This window comes from Falco cherrug, chromosome 4 (assembly GCF_023634085.1).
Source record: "Falco cherrug isolate bFalChe1 chromosome 4, bFalChe1.pri, whole genome shotgun sequence".
NCBI lineage: Eukaryota > Metazoa > Chordata > Aves > Falconiformes > Falconidae > Falco > Falco cherrug.
The window spans coordinates 94901914-94918449 of NC_073700.1; the positions used below are offsets into that span (position 1 = coordinate 94901914).

General features: G+C 40.3%; 1 protein-coding gene across 4 annotated transcripts in view; it reads right to left on the reverse strand.

Annotated features, from left to right (window-relative positions):
• The window catches only part of ELMO1 (engulfment and cell motility 1), a 311400-nt gene that overhangs the window by 244089 nt on the left and 50775 nt on the right, over positions 1-16536 (reverse strand). For all 4 annotated transcript variants that reach the window (XM_055706867.1, XM_055706868.1, XM_055706866.1 and 1 more), the window contains 2 exons: positions 5887-5927; positions 4692-4764 (listed from right to left, as the gene is read on the reverse strand). In XM_055706867.1, coding sequence (XP_055562842.1) covers positions 4692-4764; positions 5887-5927 — 114 coding nt within the window. The remainder of the gene's footprint in view (positions 1-4691; positions 4765-5886; positions 5928-16536) is intronic.

Consider the following 16536-nt stretch of genomic DNA (forward strand, 5'->3'; position numbering starts at 1 on the left):
GCAGAAGTACAGCTGCTCTGGCTCCATGTGCTGTCCGTATTGTTAGGAATATCTGCAGGGCTGTGCAGATGACCCAAAATAGTAAGAAATATGTGAATATAAGGGAAATACCACATGTCCTATCAGTGGCAGAGAAAAGGTAAAGTCGGGCATAGTTTGGTCCAGGTCCAATCTGGAATGGAATCTGCCATTTATGTAGCACTACTAACAAATGTATTACCAAGAGAAATGCAAAATGGCAAACAAGGAACAGAGCACTTGATACATTTCTCCAGTTCCCAGCCTTTATGCTACTTACCATTTTCAGCTGCTTACAAAGCACCAAGTCCTTTAGTAAATCAGAAACTTTCATTATTGAGCATGTTTACTTCGAACTCACCGACATTCAGTCAATTAGTGAGTACAGACGAATACTAAAACGTGAAAGAAAAAACTTCAAAAAAACCCCAACCCTACTAGTGGCTCATTTCCCGTCCCGTCATTTGCATACGCTCCCACGCAGGGAGCCTGCAATGGCATGGTGGAATTTCACATGAATATACAATTACAGGTTGTATTCAGCAAAAAATAGGTCACAAGCAAAAGCACCTTTGAGAAAAAACAATCACCAGGGACTCTGGTACGCAGGTTCCCAGCTTGGGGAAGGCAGGGGGTAGAAGGACGTCCCATCTGCCAACACAGCAAAGAGCTGAGTAATGACAACGAAAGTAAGGTGGGGGCAGCTCCCTTTGCAAAACAACACGAAAAGTCTCTCAAAATTACTGGAGGGAACTCAGTGTCTGCTATCCTCCACTTCATGCAATAGACCCGTAGGAATGAAAGGGAAATGTGGGAGTCAGGAAAGAAGGAAAAACACACAGGGAGTCTTCAAGGGCATCAGATGTAAAAAAATGAACACAAATTTATGACTGAATAAAAATGGGCCGCAATCAACACACAGATTAATGAAATGCCCTTACATTTAAAAAACAAGATTTTAAAAAATGGCACCAGTATCATCATTGTGTGCTGAACATAGCCAGGAGCTGGCTCACACAGCCCCTCAGCAAGAGTGAGTTAGCCTTTTCTTCCCAATAGCTGCTCAGGGTGCAGAGTTAAAAGCACCACATTCTACCTCTAGCAGTGAAGCCAGTTTGAACACTGCTCTTCCCCAGCCCCACACTCCTGCAAGGCCCCCTTGTTATAAACATTGTGGTTTATCACACCTTCAGATGTGACCAAAAAACCTCATTTTTCAGGCTGCGTTGTCATCTCAACAGTGACAATGATCCAGCTCCTTCACAACCTTTTTGTTTTTAGAGACCAAGTTTGAGCTAAAAATGACCCTGCCAGACCCAGAGCCCACAGTGGGCAGTGCAGCCAGGTGCACAGATGGATCTATAGCAGCCAGACCTAGTTTACAAGGCCAAGGGTGAGCAATGATAAGGGACCAGGCATATCCACCAACGTGCTGCATGAGACACTCGCATGCCTGTCCCTGAATTCCTAGTATCACCAGCAGAGGAACACAGCAGATAGAGATCCAAGCTGTGGTTTTCAGCCCAGGAACACACATAGCAGACAAAATTATACAGTCATTTTCTACTCTTCACATAGCATTTTCCATTCTAAACCTGACCTCACCCAGGCTATAGCATTCCTGACTTTTTATGCCTCAACATGCACGAGCATTTATACAGGTACAACCTGGACAGATTGAAGCAAAGATGACTTTTTCATTCTCTGTTATATAGTGTCTAGCACAATGAGATCCTCATTCAGAAGTCAGGCTTTCAGAGGTTTGACCTACCAAAGAAATGCTCCTCCAGTGTAAGTAAGGCATTTTAAAAAACCAAGAGACACACCTATTAATGTAATTAAAAAATCAAATACACTGTGATCAAAACACCAGCTAGGCTTGAGCTTAGGCACTATGCCTGCTTCGTTTTCTTGTTCATATATCCTCCTGCTTTATTTCTCCCATTTTTAAAGAAATTACTAAAATACATAATTAATAGTTTCCACTGCATTTTCAGGGGCACAGATATAGCCAAACCAGAACCCCAGAGGCAGCGGTCCAAACTGCATCTGCTGTGATAAGCCCTATCTCTAGTAGAAACCCTGACTGACTCAAGATTTGTTATAAGACTGCCCTTATACTGTCTGAAGCAGTTATTGCTACTTCTGTAGAGCCATTTTCCCAAATAATACAGCCGGGGGGGGGGGGGGGGGGGGGGGGGCGGGCGGGGCGTGGGGAGAAACCAACAGAACTGCTTGGGCGTTGTTTTTATTTATGTATGGTATAATCAGGGAATACAGGTCAGCTACAAAAGATAAAGAGTTCTGCATATGACTACCAAAACACAGATGCGCTGTTTGCCACCCAAAACCAAAAATATAATTGTAAACCATGTGTTGACAATCCCACATTTGTAACATTTTCACCTCAAAGTTTCTTGTTACTTTGTACAATAATTCATTAATTGCTATTCTTTCTGGCAACTTTAAACGTGGTGACACTTCAAAAAGGAATCTCTACCTGGAAAGCCATAAATCAGCAGTCACCCAGGCTCTGCAGAAACATGACCCATACATAATGTTTTCTGCATATGTACAGACATACAATGCATCTTCGAAAGCAGTGAAAAAAAACTTATTAGAAACTGTCACCGTTTGCAAAAGAGCTCTGCTCACATCCTAGTAAGAGGCAGATTTAAGCAATGTGGGCTTTAACAATTAGTGTTGTAGCTTCATTAAAGTGCAAGTGTTTGTCCTCACACCTGGTGTTTTTCGTGTTTTAATTCAGAAAACAACAACATGCTACTGCACACAAATGAGGGGAAGTACGTAGAAGGGGTGATGGCCTATATAAGCCTCTCTTTATAGCCACTATCCAATAAGCAGTGACAAACAGTGAACAATATCTAATAAAAGTCACAGACATCTGAGTAATACTGGTGGCATTTAGAGCTCTTTTCTCTTATTTATGTGACTCAGAGTCAGACACTCTGCATAGTTTCAGTAGGGAATAAACAAACTCGAAGTCCTCTCTGCAGTACAATCCCAAATGTTCCAGAAGACCATCATTTTCCACCCTTATTGCAAGTTTAAGGCAGCCAAAAGCCATCAGACTTCCTCTTATGTAGAACAGAAAACATTCCTCCTTCTCAAAGCTGCAGGAGCCTACCCCACCAAACATAGAGGTAAAGCCTGGAAGATTCCTCCAATTGTATCAGGACGAATTCCTTCAACGAGCCCTAGTATTCACTCAGTCGTGGCTTCTTGGAAATATTCACTGTACAATCAGAGTTTAAATGCCAACAGGCAAATTCAGTTGTGTCTGGCTTATTGGAAAATGTTGTGTCACAATTCAGGGCAATTAGCGTAACAGTCTCACTATTTAATTTGGGTGGAGGCAAAACACAGCAGCCAGTAATTACTTCAACAGTTTTCCTTGTGGTGGCCTTTGAAGTGTCTGTCAGTTGAAACTTGAAAAGAAAGGATCAAAACCGCACAAGGAAAAAAGGGGAGATCCAAAACCAAACTGTGACACATCGAGAAGGTTGTCGGGGGTGACAAACAGTTAAATGAAAAACTGAAACTGGTCTGCTTAAAAAAATGTAAGAAAAAAAAGCACTATCTTATAAGCAACTGCTCTAGCTCCTTGCTAAATTTAGTCTTTCTAAATGCTTAACTGTGCTTAAGTTCCCTTTATTTCTTGGGTGGGGGTAAAAATTACAGCAAGAGAAAAGTTAGTTCGTGTCTCAGCTGTATTTTGCAGATCCTAAACAAGTGTAAAATGCAAAACAAAGCAAAAAGACCCACTTAGGAGTAAGCCAAACTACACTGATAACACTCTAAGTCAGAGGCATCTAGATCTATGCAGCTAAACTCAGATTTAGCTCAAAATCCACTAAGGTTAAGGAATGTGCACACGGACCTCAGCTGGTTTTGAATATCGCTCTCTTTTCCCATTGCTTAGAAATTGTACCTCTGCAGCACTAATGTGTACGCTCTTCCAAACAAATTATTTTTTTCATAATTTCAGTAATTTCAGCAATTCTATCAGTAAAGCTAGGAATGAATGTTTTACTTGGTCTTGTTCAGATGAGGATGTCCCATTTATTTAGACTACACATTGCATTTTTATTACAGGCACAGCCAATTCATTACTCTGTGCTGAAATCATTGCATCACTTCATGAACCACCTATTGCCACTTTATCTGTGGACCAAAAAAATAAGCCAGCATAACATACAGAACTGGGAAAGGACAAGACAGCAGACAGGAAGGAGTAGGAAATATTACACAGTCACTGAAACTTCTTTCGGCCTGATCAGCCAAAGAGGTAAGTGACATGCACTCAAGTTCTCCTCAGACTTCAAAGAGCCCTTCGCGTTTTACATATTTCAATTTCCCGTACGCCACTTCTCAGCAAAGCACCGAACATGTGCAAATACCAAAGCTGAAGGGCTCAGTGCTGAAGTCTGAAACACAACAGATGTGAAGGTCTTGGCACATTCAAATTTACTTGCCTTTCCAAACAGAAGAAATCAGCGCAAAATCATTAAACCAGGTCTCCCAGTACATCCCTCTCATTGGCATCACATTTCAGAAAATACTCTGGTTTTTATATATTTTAATTTAAAATAAATTATCGTGGCAAACATTTTGACAGGCTATGCAAGAGCTGTATTGAATGATTTACCTACCTTCTCCGTGATGTAGAAATTGGAACTATCAGCATGCTGCAGTGCAAACTGATCATGATTTGCAAGAGACCACCTTAGAAATATGAGAATAAATTAATCACAAAATGAAATGTTAACAACTCAAGAAGTACTATTTACCTAATTTTACTATTACCAAACAAGTGCCCATCATTCCCATGTATTTCTCATACTTTTCCACAGCTTTCAGTGATTAGTTCCAAAGTTTTAAGACAAAAGCATGCTTACAAAGGGAAAACTTCAGTAGAAATAAATCCTATAAATGAGATTTTCCCTTTGCACATCTGAAAAAAGCCCTAAACTTGACCGTAGTCGAGAAATAAATTACATAACAAATATGTTCCTTCCAGGGCAAAGATAAAAAGAAGGGGAGAGGGTGGGTGCAGGCAGAAGAAGAGAAACTATTTTGTCCCTACACTGACACTTTAGTGCTCCAGAAACAAGTTGATAATGACCTGATATTCATTCCAGATCTATAAAAATAGCAAGCCTAATTTTTGCTTGCAGTAAGCAAGATCACTAAATCACTAAAACAGACCACAAAAAATTTACAGCACCAGGATTTTATGCTAGCTTATACAATACCCAACCATATAGTATTAAGTTGATATATTACATTACACATAGAATATCACCTTTTTAACTCAGCAGCATTTTGATGAATAAAAACTAGTTTCTCCTGTGTATTAGCACTTGCTTAAAACAGCATTTTTTGTCCCCAAATATTAACTTATTAAAACTAAAGCAAGGTATTTATCTTAGCGAATTATTAGTTTGAATTGCAGTACTTGTGATTAACATTCAGTCATATCAACTGGACGAGCTTACAGTGCTACTACACACAGTGCTCAAAAATCAAAGTCACAGTCCGTGCTTCAGTTCCTTAACCCATGGACTACAGGGACCACAAGTGCAGAGTGGATAAAATGCATCTTCTGTGCAGAAAGGCAACAGTCCAAATGAGAGTCGCCCACATGATGGAGCTGCTTTGTTAGGAACCTCATCTTGCAAATAATTGATCTAAAATAAACTGCAAATTCAAAATCTGAGGATAAGACAACGAAAAGATATAAGAAACTAATGGCAAATCAGGAAGGACATCTAGATTTTCATCAGAAAAAAAATATTTCTAACTCAAAATTATAGTACCTAGTAAGTACTATATGGCAGAACTTACCCATCGCAGACTTCTTTTATTATTGAGGACAGTGGCTTTTTCTGGTTATGGAAAAAAGAAAGAAAAAAAAAAGTATCACCAAGTTGGAACAGCCCTGAGCTTTTAAAATATGAATCCAAAACCACTGATGGAAAAGAACAAAACAAGTAAGTAGTATTTCAGTCTTTGTTTAACACCAAGCTTGATAGGACCCCAAAATTTTCTTCTGTTTTGGTCTGATAATCTATAAAGATAGCAATTCTACACATACACATGATGACATTATCAGGTTTTTTTTCTCAACATTAGCCCATACGGCATCAACTCAGCTTCTGAGCTGAGAAATCAAAGGGTCTTTTGTGTTCACTGCATCTCATTACCCAACAGAAACAGGACATTCAGATATCAACATGAGCATTTTCCAGGAATGACATCTGAAGCAAGAAGTCATTCAATATTTTTAAATCTTCTTTTGTCCCTTTCAGATATGGTCATATGATGACAGTAATCCTCTCTCAAGTACACATATGCAGGTTCCCCTCTGATAAAACACCAGCTGGAAGGTGTTAAGATCCCAGATGAATCATTTCTGTTTTATTCTCTGCATCTGTGAGCATAAGCATTTGGACTGACTGAAAACAGCTCTGTTGCTTTGGGTCCCAAAATAGAAGGAACATTCTACTTTGGTGATGTTGCAATGCTCTGAACATCATCATAAACACAGGGTGCACACACAAGTGTTTTTAGAAGGTTGCTGGCTAAAAGAAAATGCAGTTTTATATCCCAAAACATAGACTAAATTGTATGGCAAAAAGAAACAGACCAGATTTCACCAGTTGGCTTACTGAGATTTTTTTCTCCAATACTGGGTGACCATGCAATCTCACACAGATCTGTTGTTTCATGAAAATTCCCTGAGTCAACTAAACAGCATAGGACCCCCTCCCTACTTCCAATAATGGCAGTTCACTGACTTCTTAAAAAGCAAACAAAATGAACAAAATACACAAAACTCACTGTACAACCACCCATGAATCTACACTGTTGTCAAAACAACCTGTTTCCCTTTAATGTTTATAGAAAACTGATAGGCTAAAAAATTAACTCAGTAGCAGGGTGCATTATGCAGATGGATAATTATTTTTCCCTTGGATTTGTTTTTGAACTGCATCACTTCATAGACAGAAAGCCAGAGATGGGACTCCCTGAACAGGCCAGGATCAGGGAAGGCTCTGTTATTTCAACAGTCAAGTCAACTAAGCCAGTTTATAAACAGGCAAAAACATAACACAAGACTATTTTAATCAAACGTGAATGAAAGCATCTGCTGCAAGGATCCTGTCCTCGCTTGCTATACTGTCTCAGTCCTTGGTTTCCATTTCCTTCCTCTTTCTGCCATTACTATTTTCATATGACCACCCAGATGATTGGGAACTCGATCAAACTAAACAACGGCCTAGTAGAAAGGAAAAAAATAGTTTTCACCTGGATTGATTTCCTTATCTGACTCTATATGTATCTAAATGACTAGCAAATACCATCACATGGGAGAAAAGGCAGGAAGTATGAAACTGCTCCCTTCTGCAGCAGCCAACATGTCCCTTCGCCACAGCAGCTTCTCAATGCTCAGCTGTTTGCATAGCTGTAAGCCAGGCTGTGAAGCAGATCAGGCAGACCATGGGAGAAAGTAAACTGGTTTTCTCCCCACAATTTTTTAGCCTGATCAGTTACTCAATCTGGATTACTGTGTGATTTATGTGCAGCTGCTTTGACCTGCTCTCCTCCTCCTCAAAGGGTTTTGTAGCTTCTGCAATCCTGTGAAAAGTAATCCCTGCTTCCAGCTGCTCTCTTCCCTCTATTATTCCCCCAAAAATAAAACCCCATTTTGGCGGGGGTTGGGAGGGACAGAGGGAGGAGCACAAGTCTGTCTGGAGCAGGATAACACCAGTTTGCCAGCCAGCACGTGTGCCAGCCTGCGAGTGAGCTGCTCTGTGCTCTGCCTCCCCTTCTCTCCTCAGGATGCCACTGTGGATCCCACTCTGGTACTTCCTTATTTTGACAAAATTTGTATCTGGAATAATAATTCTTTTTACAAAGTAAACTGGTATCAGCCAATAGATGTAATACGATGGAGGACAAAAAGAACAACTGTCTCTCCTCCCCATTATTTCCCATAGGAACTATAGTTTCCCATTGGAAACTATGACAAAAAGACACTTCAACAACCCAAACTGGCAATAATATAAATACTGGGAAGGCTGGATACAATTACTTTCCAAATCATTATTTTGGTACTTCTAAGCCCTCTATACCATCAGCTTTTAAGTCCTTTCTCAATCCTACTCATCTCCCTCCCCCTTTTCCTATTCTACACCACCTTTGCATTATCACATAACATTATCTGAAATTAAAAACTTGGAACAAAAAAAAACCAACCCAAACAAAACAGCAAATCAACTAGAACCTGTAAGGAACAGTTAAAGAAAATCAAAATGGATCTTCAAAAATAAAAACTGTTAATACAGCCAGCTCTTCACACCATAGCTTTGTCCTCCTGTGGCACTACTGCTACAGTGCTGATGTGACCAAGTACTACTCAATTAACAGCATTAGGATGGAAAAAAAGTAGAAATCTTCTGGGACAGGGTTTGCAATTAGTAATTTGATAGCAATTTACCAAGTAATAAATGTAAAATAAATACCACTACAATCCCAATAAGCTGCTGCTCCTAACCATCCCTTGGGCTGCACTCCCTCTACGTATTAGCCTCCAGAAAAAATTCTTTCCCCTTCCCTACCAAAGGGATAAATTGTCACCAGCACCCTGTTCACAGCTGTAATCGGGATGCTGCTGAAAGCAGGTGAGGGCTGCCCTGGCTCCCCCTGCGCAATCGCTCAGGTGGGGTCTGGTTGGTAAGCGGGGACTGCAGGAAGGCTCTGGCTGGCAGCAAGATGAGCAAGCAGCGGCAGCAGGACCAGCCAGGCCTCCACACCAACAAAATCCTTATTTGCTCTTGGAGTGACAGATTGGCGAGTGACCAGCTCCCGCAGCCCCTTCCCAGCCAGCTCGCAGCCGCATTGAGAATCCCTGTGCAGTCCCGCTGCTGCAGGCTGTAAGAGACGTATCTGTGCTTAGGTAACAGTGACAGGACATGACGGCTTCCTGCATGTATAGGAATGTAGCAATAGTAAAAGACAAAAGTGAGCTATTACTTTTTTGTTTGTTTTAATGAAAGATGAGGTGAAAGCCTATTTCCATGCTCTGCAGACTAAATCCACTCAGCAGGCCATTCAAAGACACTTATTTTTTTTGCCTGGCTGTAAATATTTGCCTGATGTCGAAGAGAATGGACTTGATGCTTTTGTTAGTTTAATCTTCGTAAAATTATGTTTACAGAAACCTACGTAATATCTTTGCTGCATTTACGGTTCTGAAAAGTCAAATTCACCTTTTTAGTCAGTGTACTTCAAAGAATTCCTTACAATCAGACAGTCCAAAAATATTTCAAAGTTTTTCCTTCATTAACTGTTTTGCAGTAGTGCATTTTAGTTTTGGGGGGGTTGCCTCTGTGTCCTCCATTACACTAGTAAAAATGAAGTGTGCTTTTACACATGCTGAGATGCTCATTTAAAGCTCCTAGAAGATCAAGCTGTAGCTGTAACGCATGAAATAACACAGATCAAAGTAGATCTTATGCTCCCTGTAGGAGGTAACCCCTTTAGCTAACATATCACAGCCATCTGCATTGAACACGTCAGTTAGTATAAAAGTATTTTCCTAGGGTAAGTATCAGATTAATATCTGAAATCCAGTGGGAAACAATAATGGGGCATCACGGCCTTGCAGCTTACTGATCTGCACACGTGGGGAGAATCCTACCATTGACACCAAGCATGGGCAGCACTAGAGTTGACTTGAATTTACACATCCAGTAAAGCTTTATTTGCGTTGACTGGTTAGTACAGATATATATCCGAGATGCTGGCTAAGTGCAGCCCTAATGACATCCACCACAAAGTAATACCTGGTCACCAGTTCTGTGCTCACCTGCATGTGTCTCAGGTCACATCTCTACGTTTTGCGTGCTAAGATGCACACAGATCCCTAACTCAGTCTTCCTGAGTACCTGCCATTCCTACTTGTGCAACACTTTGTAGCACTTCTAAAGTAACTTGAGATTTCTGATTTCATCACTCGTTTCACAATTCCATGCCTACCTCATGGGTCCCCCACAGAGGTAACCAGTCACCAGGAAGCACTAAGCACAGGTATGCAAGATGGTAGGCCGAGTTGGTCTAGGCCACTATTTTGTTCCAGGGAAATCATGGGATGAGCAAAAGCAAGCTAAGAACATTCAATACATCAGTGCTGACCCAGCCTTAGGTCCAGTTCAAGCCACCAGTACACTAACCTGGGTTTAAAGCACTTCCAAATCAAACAGCAAGTGTGTGTATGTGCATGTGTCAGCTGTAACAAGGACAGAAGCCTAAATCTGGGCAGAAACCTGTGTTCAGATATACTTTGATTGTGCTATACCAGGGAATGGCAGATAGGTTTCTTTTAGGCAAAGGCTGCGTATCTTTCCTTTTCAAATGACTAGCAGAGATTCATTGCTTTTTCTTTTTCCAGGTTGTTTTTGGTGGGTTTGGGGTTTTGGTTTTTGTTGGGGTTTTTTTGATGATGATTGGGATATCACTTTTACCTGGCTGTCACCTTTTAATCACAGAAGTAACAAGAAAACTCTTAACCGTTGCTATCACAGAAAACCAGCAGATACAGCACATCTGCTAGTGGAAAAAAAATAAGCATTAAAAAAGAAAAGTTCTGTTGCTGATCTATGCATCTGTCAAAAACCAGATTCTCAAGCCAGTAAATACACCATTCTGTTTGTAATTAATGCTACCATTCTACTTAGAAATCTTTTAGTGCAAAAGTAATTTTTATGGCTATTAAAAACCAGAAAAACACCTCTTTTCACAGTCAGTGGAGGCTTCATCTGTTACTGTCATACACCAGAGGCTACAGAAACAAGACTGTCTGGTGGCAAACTTCAGATGCTGGGACACCTGGGTCCTTGACTCACTACTTCACCACTGCTCTCTTGTGATGTAAGAGGAAAGGTCTTCTCCTGTAAGAGGAGGTACTGGAGAGCTTTGGGCTTCAGCCTCAACCTGCTCTGAACCACACTGGGAATCATCTCTCTCCATTGACTACAATGGAGCACAAGTGAACCAGACTTATTAGGCTTCGAGCATCTGCAAAATACAATGGAGTTCCCTAACTCAGGGCAGCACCAGAGGGAGTGAATACCTGAAGACCAGTGACACCCCAGCACTACAGTAACAGAGACCATAAAACCCAGCCAAGGCCAGGTCAACACTACACAGTTCTGTGGGTGCAGCAACACAACCCGCAGCAGGAAAGATTCACACCCCAGAGCGGACAGGCAAAGCCCTCAACAAGTACAGCATGCTGATGGGAGAGAGCTTTTATCAGCTCAGTTCACAGCCCTTAAGGTGGCAGTTTTAACATGTCAGTAGAAACACTTTGGTACAAATATAGCAGTAGGGGTTCTGCAGAGCACACGAGACTTGGGGAAACTTGGATCTTCATGCCCTCTTTCCCTCTACTCGCAGCTGCAGCTTCCTCAGTTACTCCTATCCCTCCCTCAAAGACATCCTCACTCCTAAATCTGCATTTCACCACATTTAAGCACTGCCCCACAGATCATGTTTACAATGTTAAAGTGACTGTACAAGGAAGCAGTGAAACGTAACATTATTAAAAAAAAAAATAAATACAACCCCACTCCCCCCCAAAAAAAAACCCAACCAGAATTTAAAAATCCAGGATTTTACAGAAACTTCTTACTCCACATCTAGTGTCCTAACAAGCTGTAACATTCCGTTTCCTTTGTTTTGTACTTTGCAAAAAGGGATGCCAAAACCTCCCAGTCAGGAGTACTGAACAGTTATAAAACGCCTAGGAACCTACAACTGTGATTGCAGCATGTTTGCATGCAATGTATTTGCACCACATTTAAAATACAGTTTAAAATACAAAGCAGGGCTTTAAGATGTGGCTTTTCACACAACCACTTTATTAGGTGAGCATACCTTTGAAAACTGAGGGAAGAAACCCTAAACCCACAGCTCATGACTGACACACTGCTAGCCTACCAAGGTAAAAAAAGTCTCTATGTGAAGGCTAATAATCACAGAATTTTTAATATTACTCTCTTTTGTACTACAGTCTTGGAGTTCTATAAGAAGAATATAATCGAATCAAAGTGCACCTGGATACTCCAGCTGGCCAGAATGTGAACAAAGTACCTTGAAATCAGTTCATTGGTGCGTAACTCCAGGAATCTCATCATTAAACAATTCCTTTACATATAATAGAATGAACTTTTAAGAGATGAGACTCCTGCTTTTTCTTAAAAAAAATTATGGATGCAACAGTCATGATCAGCTTTCATTTTGAAGATGTCTTCAGTTGCAGGCAGCAGAATTCAGGCTCCAATGGGGAGATTCTGGCTAGCACTATGGGGATAACAAAATCAAAGCTGGGGGGGACAGGACAGGACACATGACCACCACCAACAAAAAAACCCCAATAAAACATCCAAGGAGAGAATTAATAAACTGTTTCAGTTCTTTCCTAAAATACTATTTCCTGAACATCCTTTGTGTTGGAGATCAGGAATGCTGGGACCCTATTTCTACAGGACCACAAATGCCTCCTGGCTCTATTTCCACTTCTCTTAAAAAAAAATTTAACTGTCTACTGCATTTAAGTAATGTTTCCTAACATAGAAAATGGCACCAAATAGAAAGTATAAATAGCATCCATTAGACTGTAATTCACTAAATATGTCCTTTTCTTTTACCCCACATTTATTTTATGATTTCTAACCCTTCTCCACAGCTATTGCCTCTTCAATTTATTAAGCTTTGCTGCTGTCTCTGTATTCAACAGTATAAGACAAAATTTTTATGTATTTTTTCAGTGATGAGGTCCCAGTCATGCACCACAGGACATCAGTATGCAGCACTGAAAGACTCCAGCCAGCCAGTGGGAATGTGGCTTTGGACAAGCCAGACTAATAAAACGTAACATGTGATGATAACATTGCCCTTTTATGCAGGATGGCTGGCTGCCACCACAGAAAAGAACCAGAGCACTAATGATCACCACTTCAACCCCACAGTCCTGTAAGAAAAAAAAAAAAAAAAAAGTATTTTTCAACACCCATTATAATTAACAATGATTGGTTCATTATGCTAACAAAGCACTGTCTCTGTATACACGTTAGTGCACTGAATTATATCTAATGCTTTAAAATATCTGCATTATTGTTTCCAAAGTTATTCTTGTTGCTGAACAGCTTTTTTTGATGTCTGTCCATCCCACTGTCCCACCACCCCAGCACCTCCTCCAAAAATGTGAGACCTTTCATTAGTTCAACAAAGAAAATAGCACATTAACTTAAGTGAGCATGATTTCCTTACCAATTTTATTAATAATCCTTCAGGGTAACAAAACTGAAAGGATTATTACAATGTTAAATATTTTCACTATGTTTATGTGCTGGTTAGTATCTGATTTATGAACAGTTTCATCTTAAGTTTTGTGAAGCTGAAATACTGACAGGTACAAGAAGGAACAGTAAGACTCATGCTAGCATCTGCTTAACACCTAAAAGTCGATTTAAAGCAAGCCCTACATTTAGCAAATTGGCTTAAGCTAGCCGAGTGTTTTTAAATCTTCTTGAAAAGGCAGCCACCTTTTGGCTCCTCTGTCTTTGGGTAAGTTCTCCATCAGCAGCAACCAAGGTCCCCCCTTCAGAATGGCTGAGATACAGCTGCAGTGGCTGGCTTCAAGCACTAACTCTTTTCACCCTGAGAGAAAGGAGTTGCTGCTAGCAAATCCAGGCAGGGAACACTTTTATAAGTCAGTGAGAGACTTATTCCCCACCCCCACCCTGAGCTGCTTCCTACCCCTCTATCTTCAAGAAACTGAGATCTTATCAGCTGCTAAAGGCACTGACATTTCCCTTAACTACTTTAAACTCACAATGGGCAATAACATTGGAAATCTTCACAATATTCATATCAAAAAGCATCAGTATCTCCAGCTACTGCAATACAGTTACACTTTTTGGATAAGAGTTCATAGAATTTTGCAGGTTTGTGGGAAGGAGTTAAGAGCCTTTCTCTTCCTCCATCCCCTCAGCACTAAACCCCTTGATTTTGAGGGAGTCTGAGCCTGGAGCCAGAACGAAGTGCAGGGAGCAACATCTCAGAGTAGAGCCTCTGGTACAAAGAGACATCAAAATTCTTTTCTTCTTCACCACTTGAATGATGCTGGTGCTCACTAATATTGCATACATTTAGACTTGTGATGCTAGGATTGTATCAGTATACTGCTATTACCAGTGACAACACTTGCAGAAACTACAGCTATTCTTAGTCTACACACATGGCAGAAGTGATGTGCCACTTTCTTTTCCCTAATTAAGCATTTCACAGTCCCTTTTTGAACTACATTTCTCCCCACAATTTGAGAAACACTGCGCTAAATCAATTAGCAATCCCCAAAGGTCCAGAATTAGGTCTGAAACCCAAAAATGATTTGAAAGTTCCTTTTTAAAAAAACAATCTTACTGGTTTTCTTTTAATATGCAGTGAAGTACATGACTTCTCTGAAGGGAAAACAAAATTACATTTATAGCACACATTGGCAGAAGAGAAAAGGCAACTTGAAAGACACTCTTAAAAGATAAACTTGCTGACTAAATCTAAACTTTAGAGAAAGCCCATGGTTCATCCCATGTACTGCACTGTATTAAGATGACATTGTCATTTGACAGTGCTCCTGTAGATTCTGCCTACTGTACCAGATTTGATTTATGCTTTGAAAAGAAAAAACAGTTGGTGTGGGTTTAGGTTTTTTTTTTCCCCCCCCCTTTCTTTTTGGCTAATATGAAGATTCTCACCTGTTAATTTAATCTACATTTCACGATCTCATAGATAAAAGTAAACCTGGAGGAAGAAACTGTATGGCCAAGTTTAATTACAAAACATTCCTTCCTGTAGGAACAGTGTTTACCTCCAATGATGAAGAAGTTCATCCCTGAGTTTAGAGAAATCTGGTTTTAGTACAACTTGTGTTAACACAAAAGAATGGATTTGAATGTGTCAAGCTAAAATAGTTATTGACTCCAAATATCCATCTTGTGCCTCTTCTGGAAGCTGCTTCCCCGGCAGCAGGAATAGTGAAGCTGTAAATCCACAGAACAAAGTATCCAGGTAACCTAAAACCAGCACTGGCTTACCTAAAATAAGTCATGCTGTAAAAAACCCCAACAGCTGAGAATGAGTTATGCATAATGGGCACAAATTAAAGCATGCAAATTTCCATCTGAACACAAGAAATAGCATCGTCTCATGAAATGGCTATTCCTGGGACAAATAAAGAGAAGACAGGATAGACTAGCCAGCATCTTGGTTCACCTGTACACAGTTCGTGCAGCCCTACTCTTAACATCTTCCAGAACAATCAGCTAGAAGACTGGGAGAAGGTAATAGGCAGTCAGCATCTACCATTCATTTCTTCCCCAGACTGCACACCTAAAGAGTCCACAAAAAGATCCCAATGCAAATTCAGATACCAATCCATTTCCATTCTTCCCCTTCCACGACAGAAAAGACTTAAAAGTAGATTATCATCCCTGTATCCAGCTTTTAAAGCCATAATAAAATCTTTTCATTAAAAATTAATTTTGACCACAGTAATAATATTGCCAGTAGGGATTTATGCAGGGAGGAAGAATCTAGATGTATATTTAAAATTTATAATTGAGGAAAGCAATGGAAATGGGGGAAAACTGACATGAAAAAAAAAAATAATACTGTGGAAGACAGTAACTGAATTCAGTCAAGTCCACCTCTCAAGGAGAAAGCAGAAAAGTACGTTAGCTTGTGCATGCTTTAAAATCAGCTACAATGTACACAGGCAACAGCCAATTGCTAGGTTTACTGCAACTCAATTAGCGCCCACCTGGTAGGAGAGAGGGTCATAAATAATATGCAGTATAGCCCTCCTTGTTTAAAGAAACTTTCCAGGAAGAAAACAGTTGTAAAACCCTGACGTCAAAAGGCACATTTCAATGAATGAGAAGAAAGGTTAGGCACAGAGGCTGGTTCTGAAAAAGCACTTAATTAGGTATTAATTGTGCAGGCAAAGAGTCTCTCTAATTCAGTGAAACCACATCTGTACGCTTACAGTTAAAATTGTCATTGATGAACCCAAGTTGACAAACCTACAGGAACATTGTGGGAAGCCTCAACTAGAAAAGGCTCTGTGCCTCAGGAAGTCCAGGTTGTCAGCAGTCATGCACCTGAAGGGGAGGGTTTTAATGTAGAGTTTAATAACATTTGGTGGAAAAAATACTCATGAGCTCTTTTCAGGCCCAACACCTGCCAGTACACTACCGTCAATCACTGTGGTTTCACAATGACATTTCCTCATTTTGAAAACCTTGTATACACTTCATTGCTAAGCAAAATATGCATATACACAGCGGGTGAACGGGGATACTGTGCAACTGAATATAAATAAATGCTACCAAGTGTATACAGCAAGCAAACTAAAAAAAAAAACAAAAC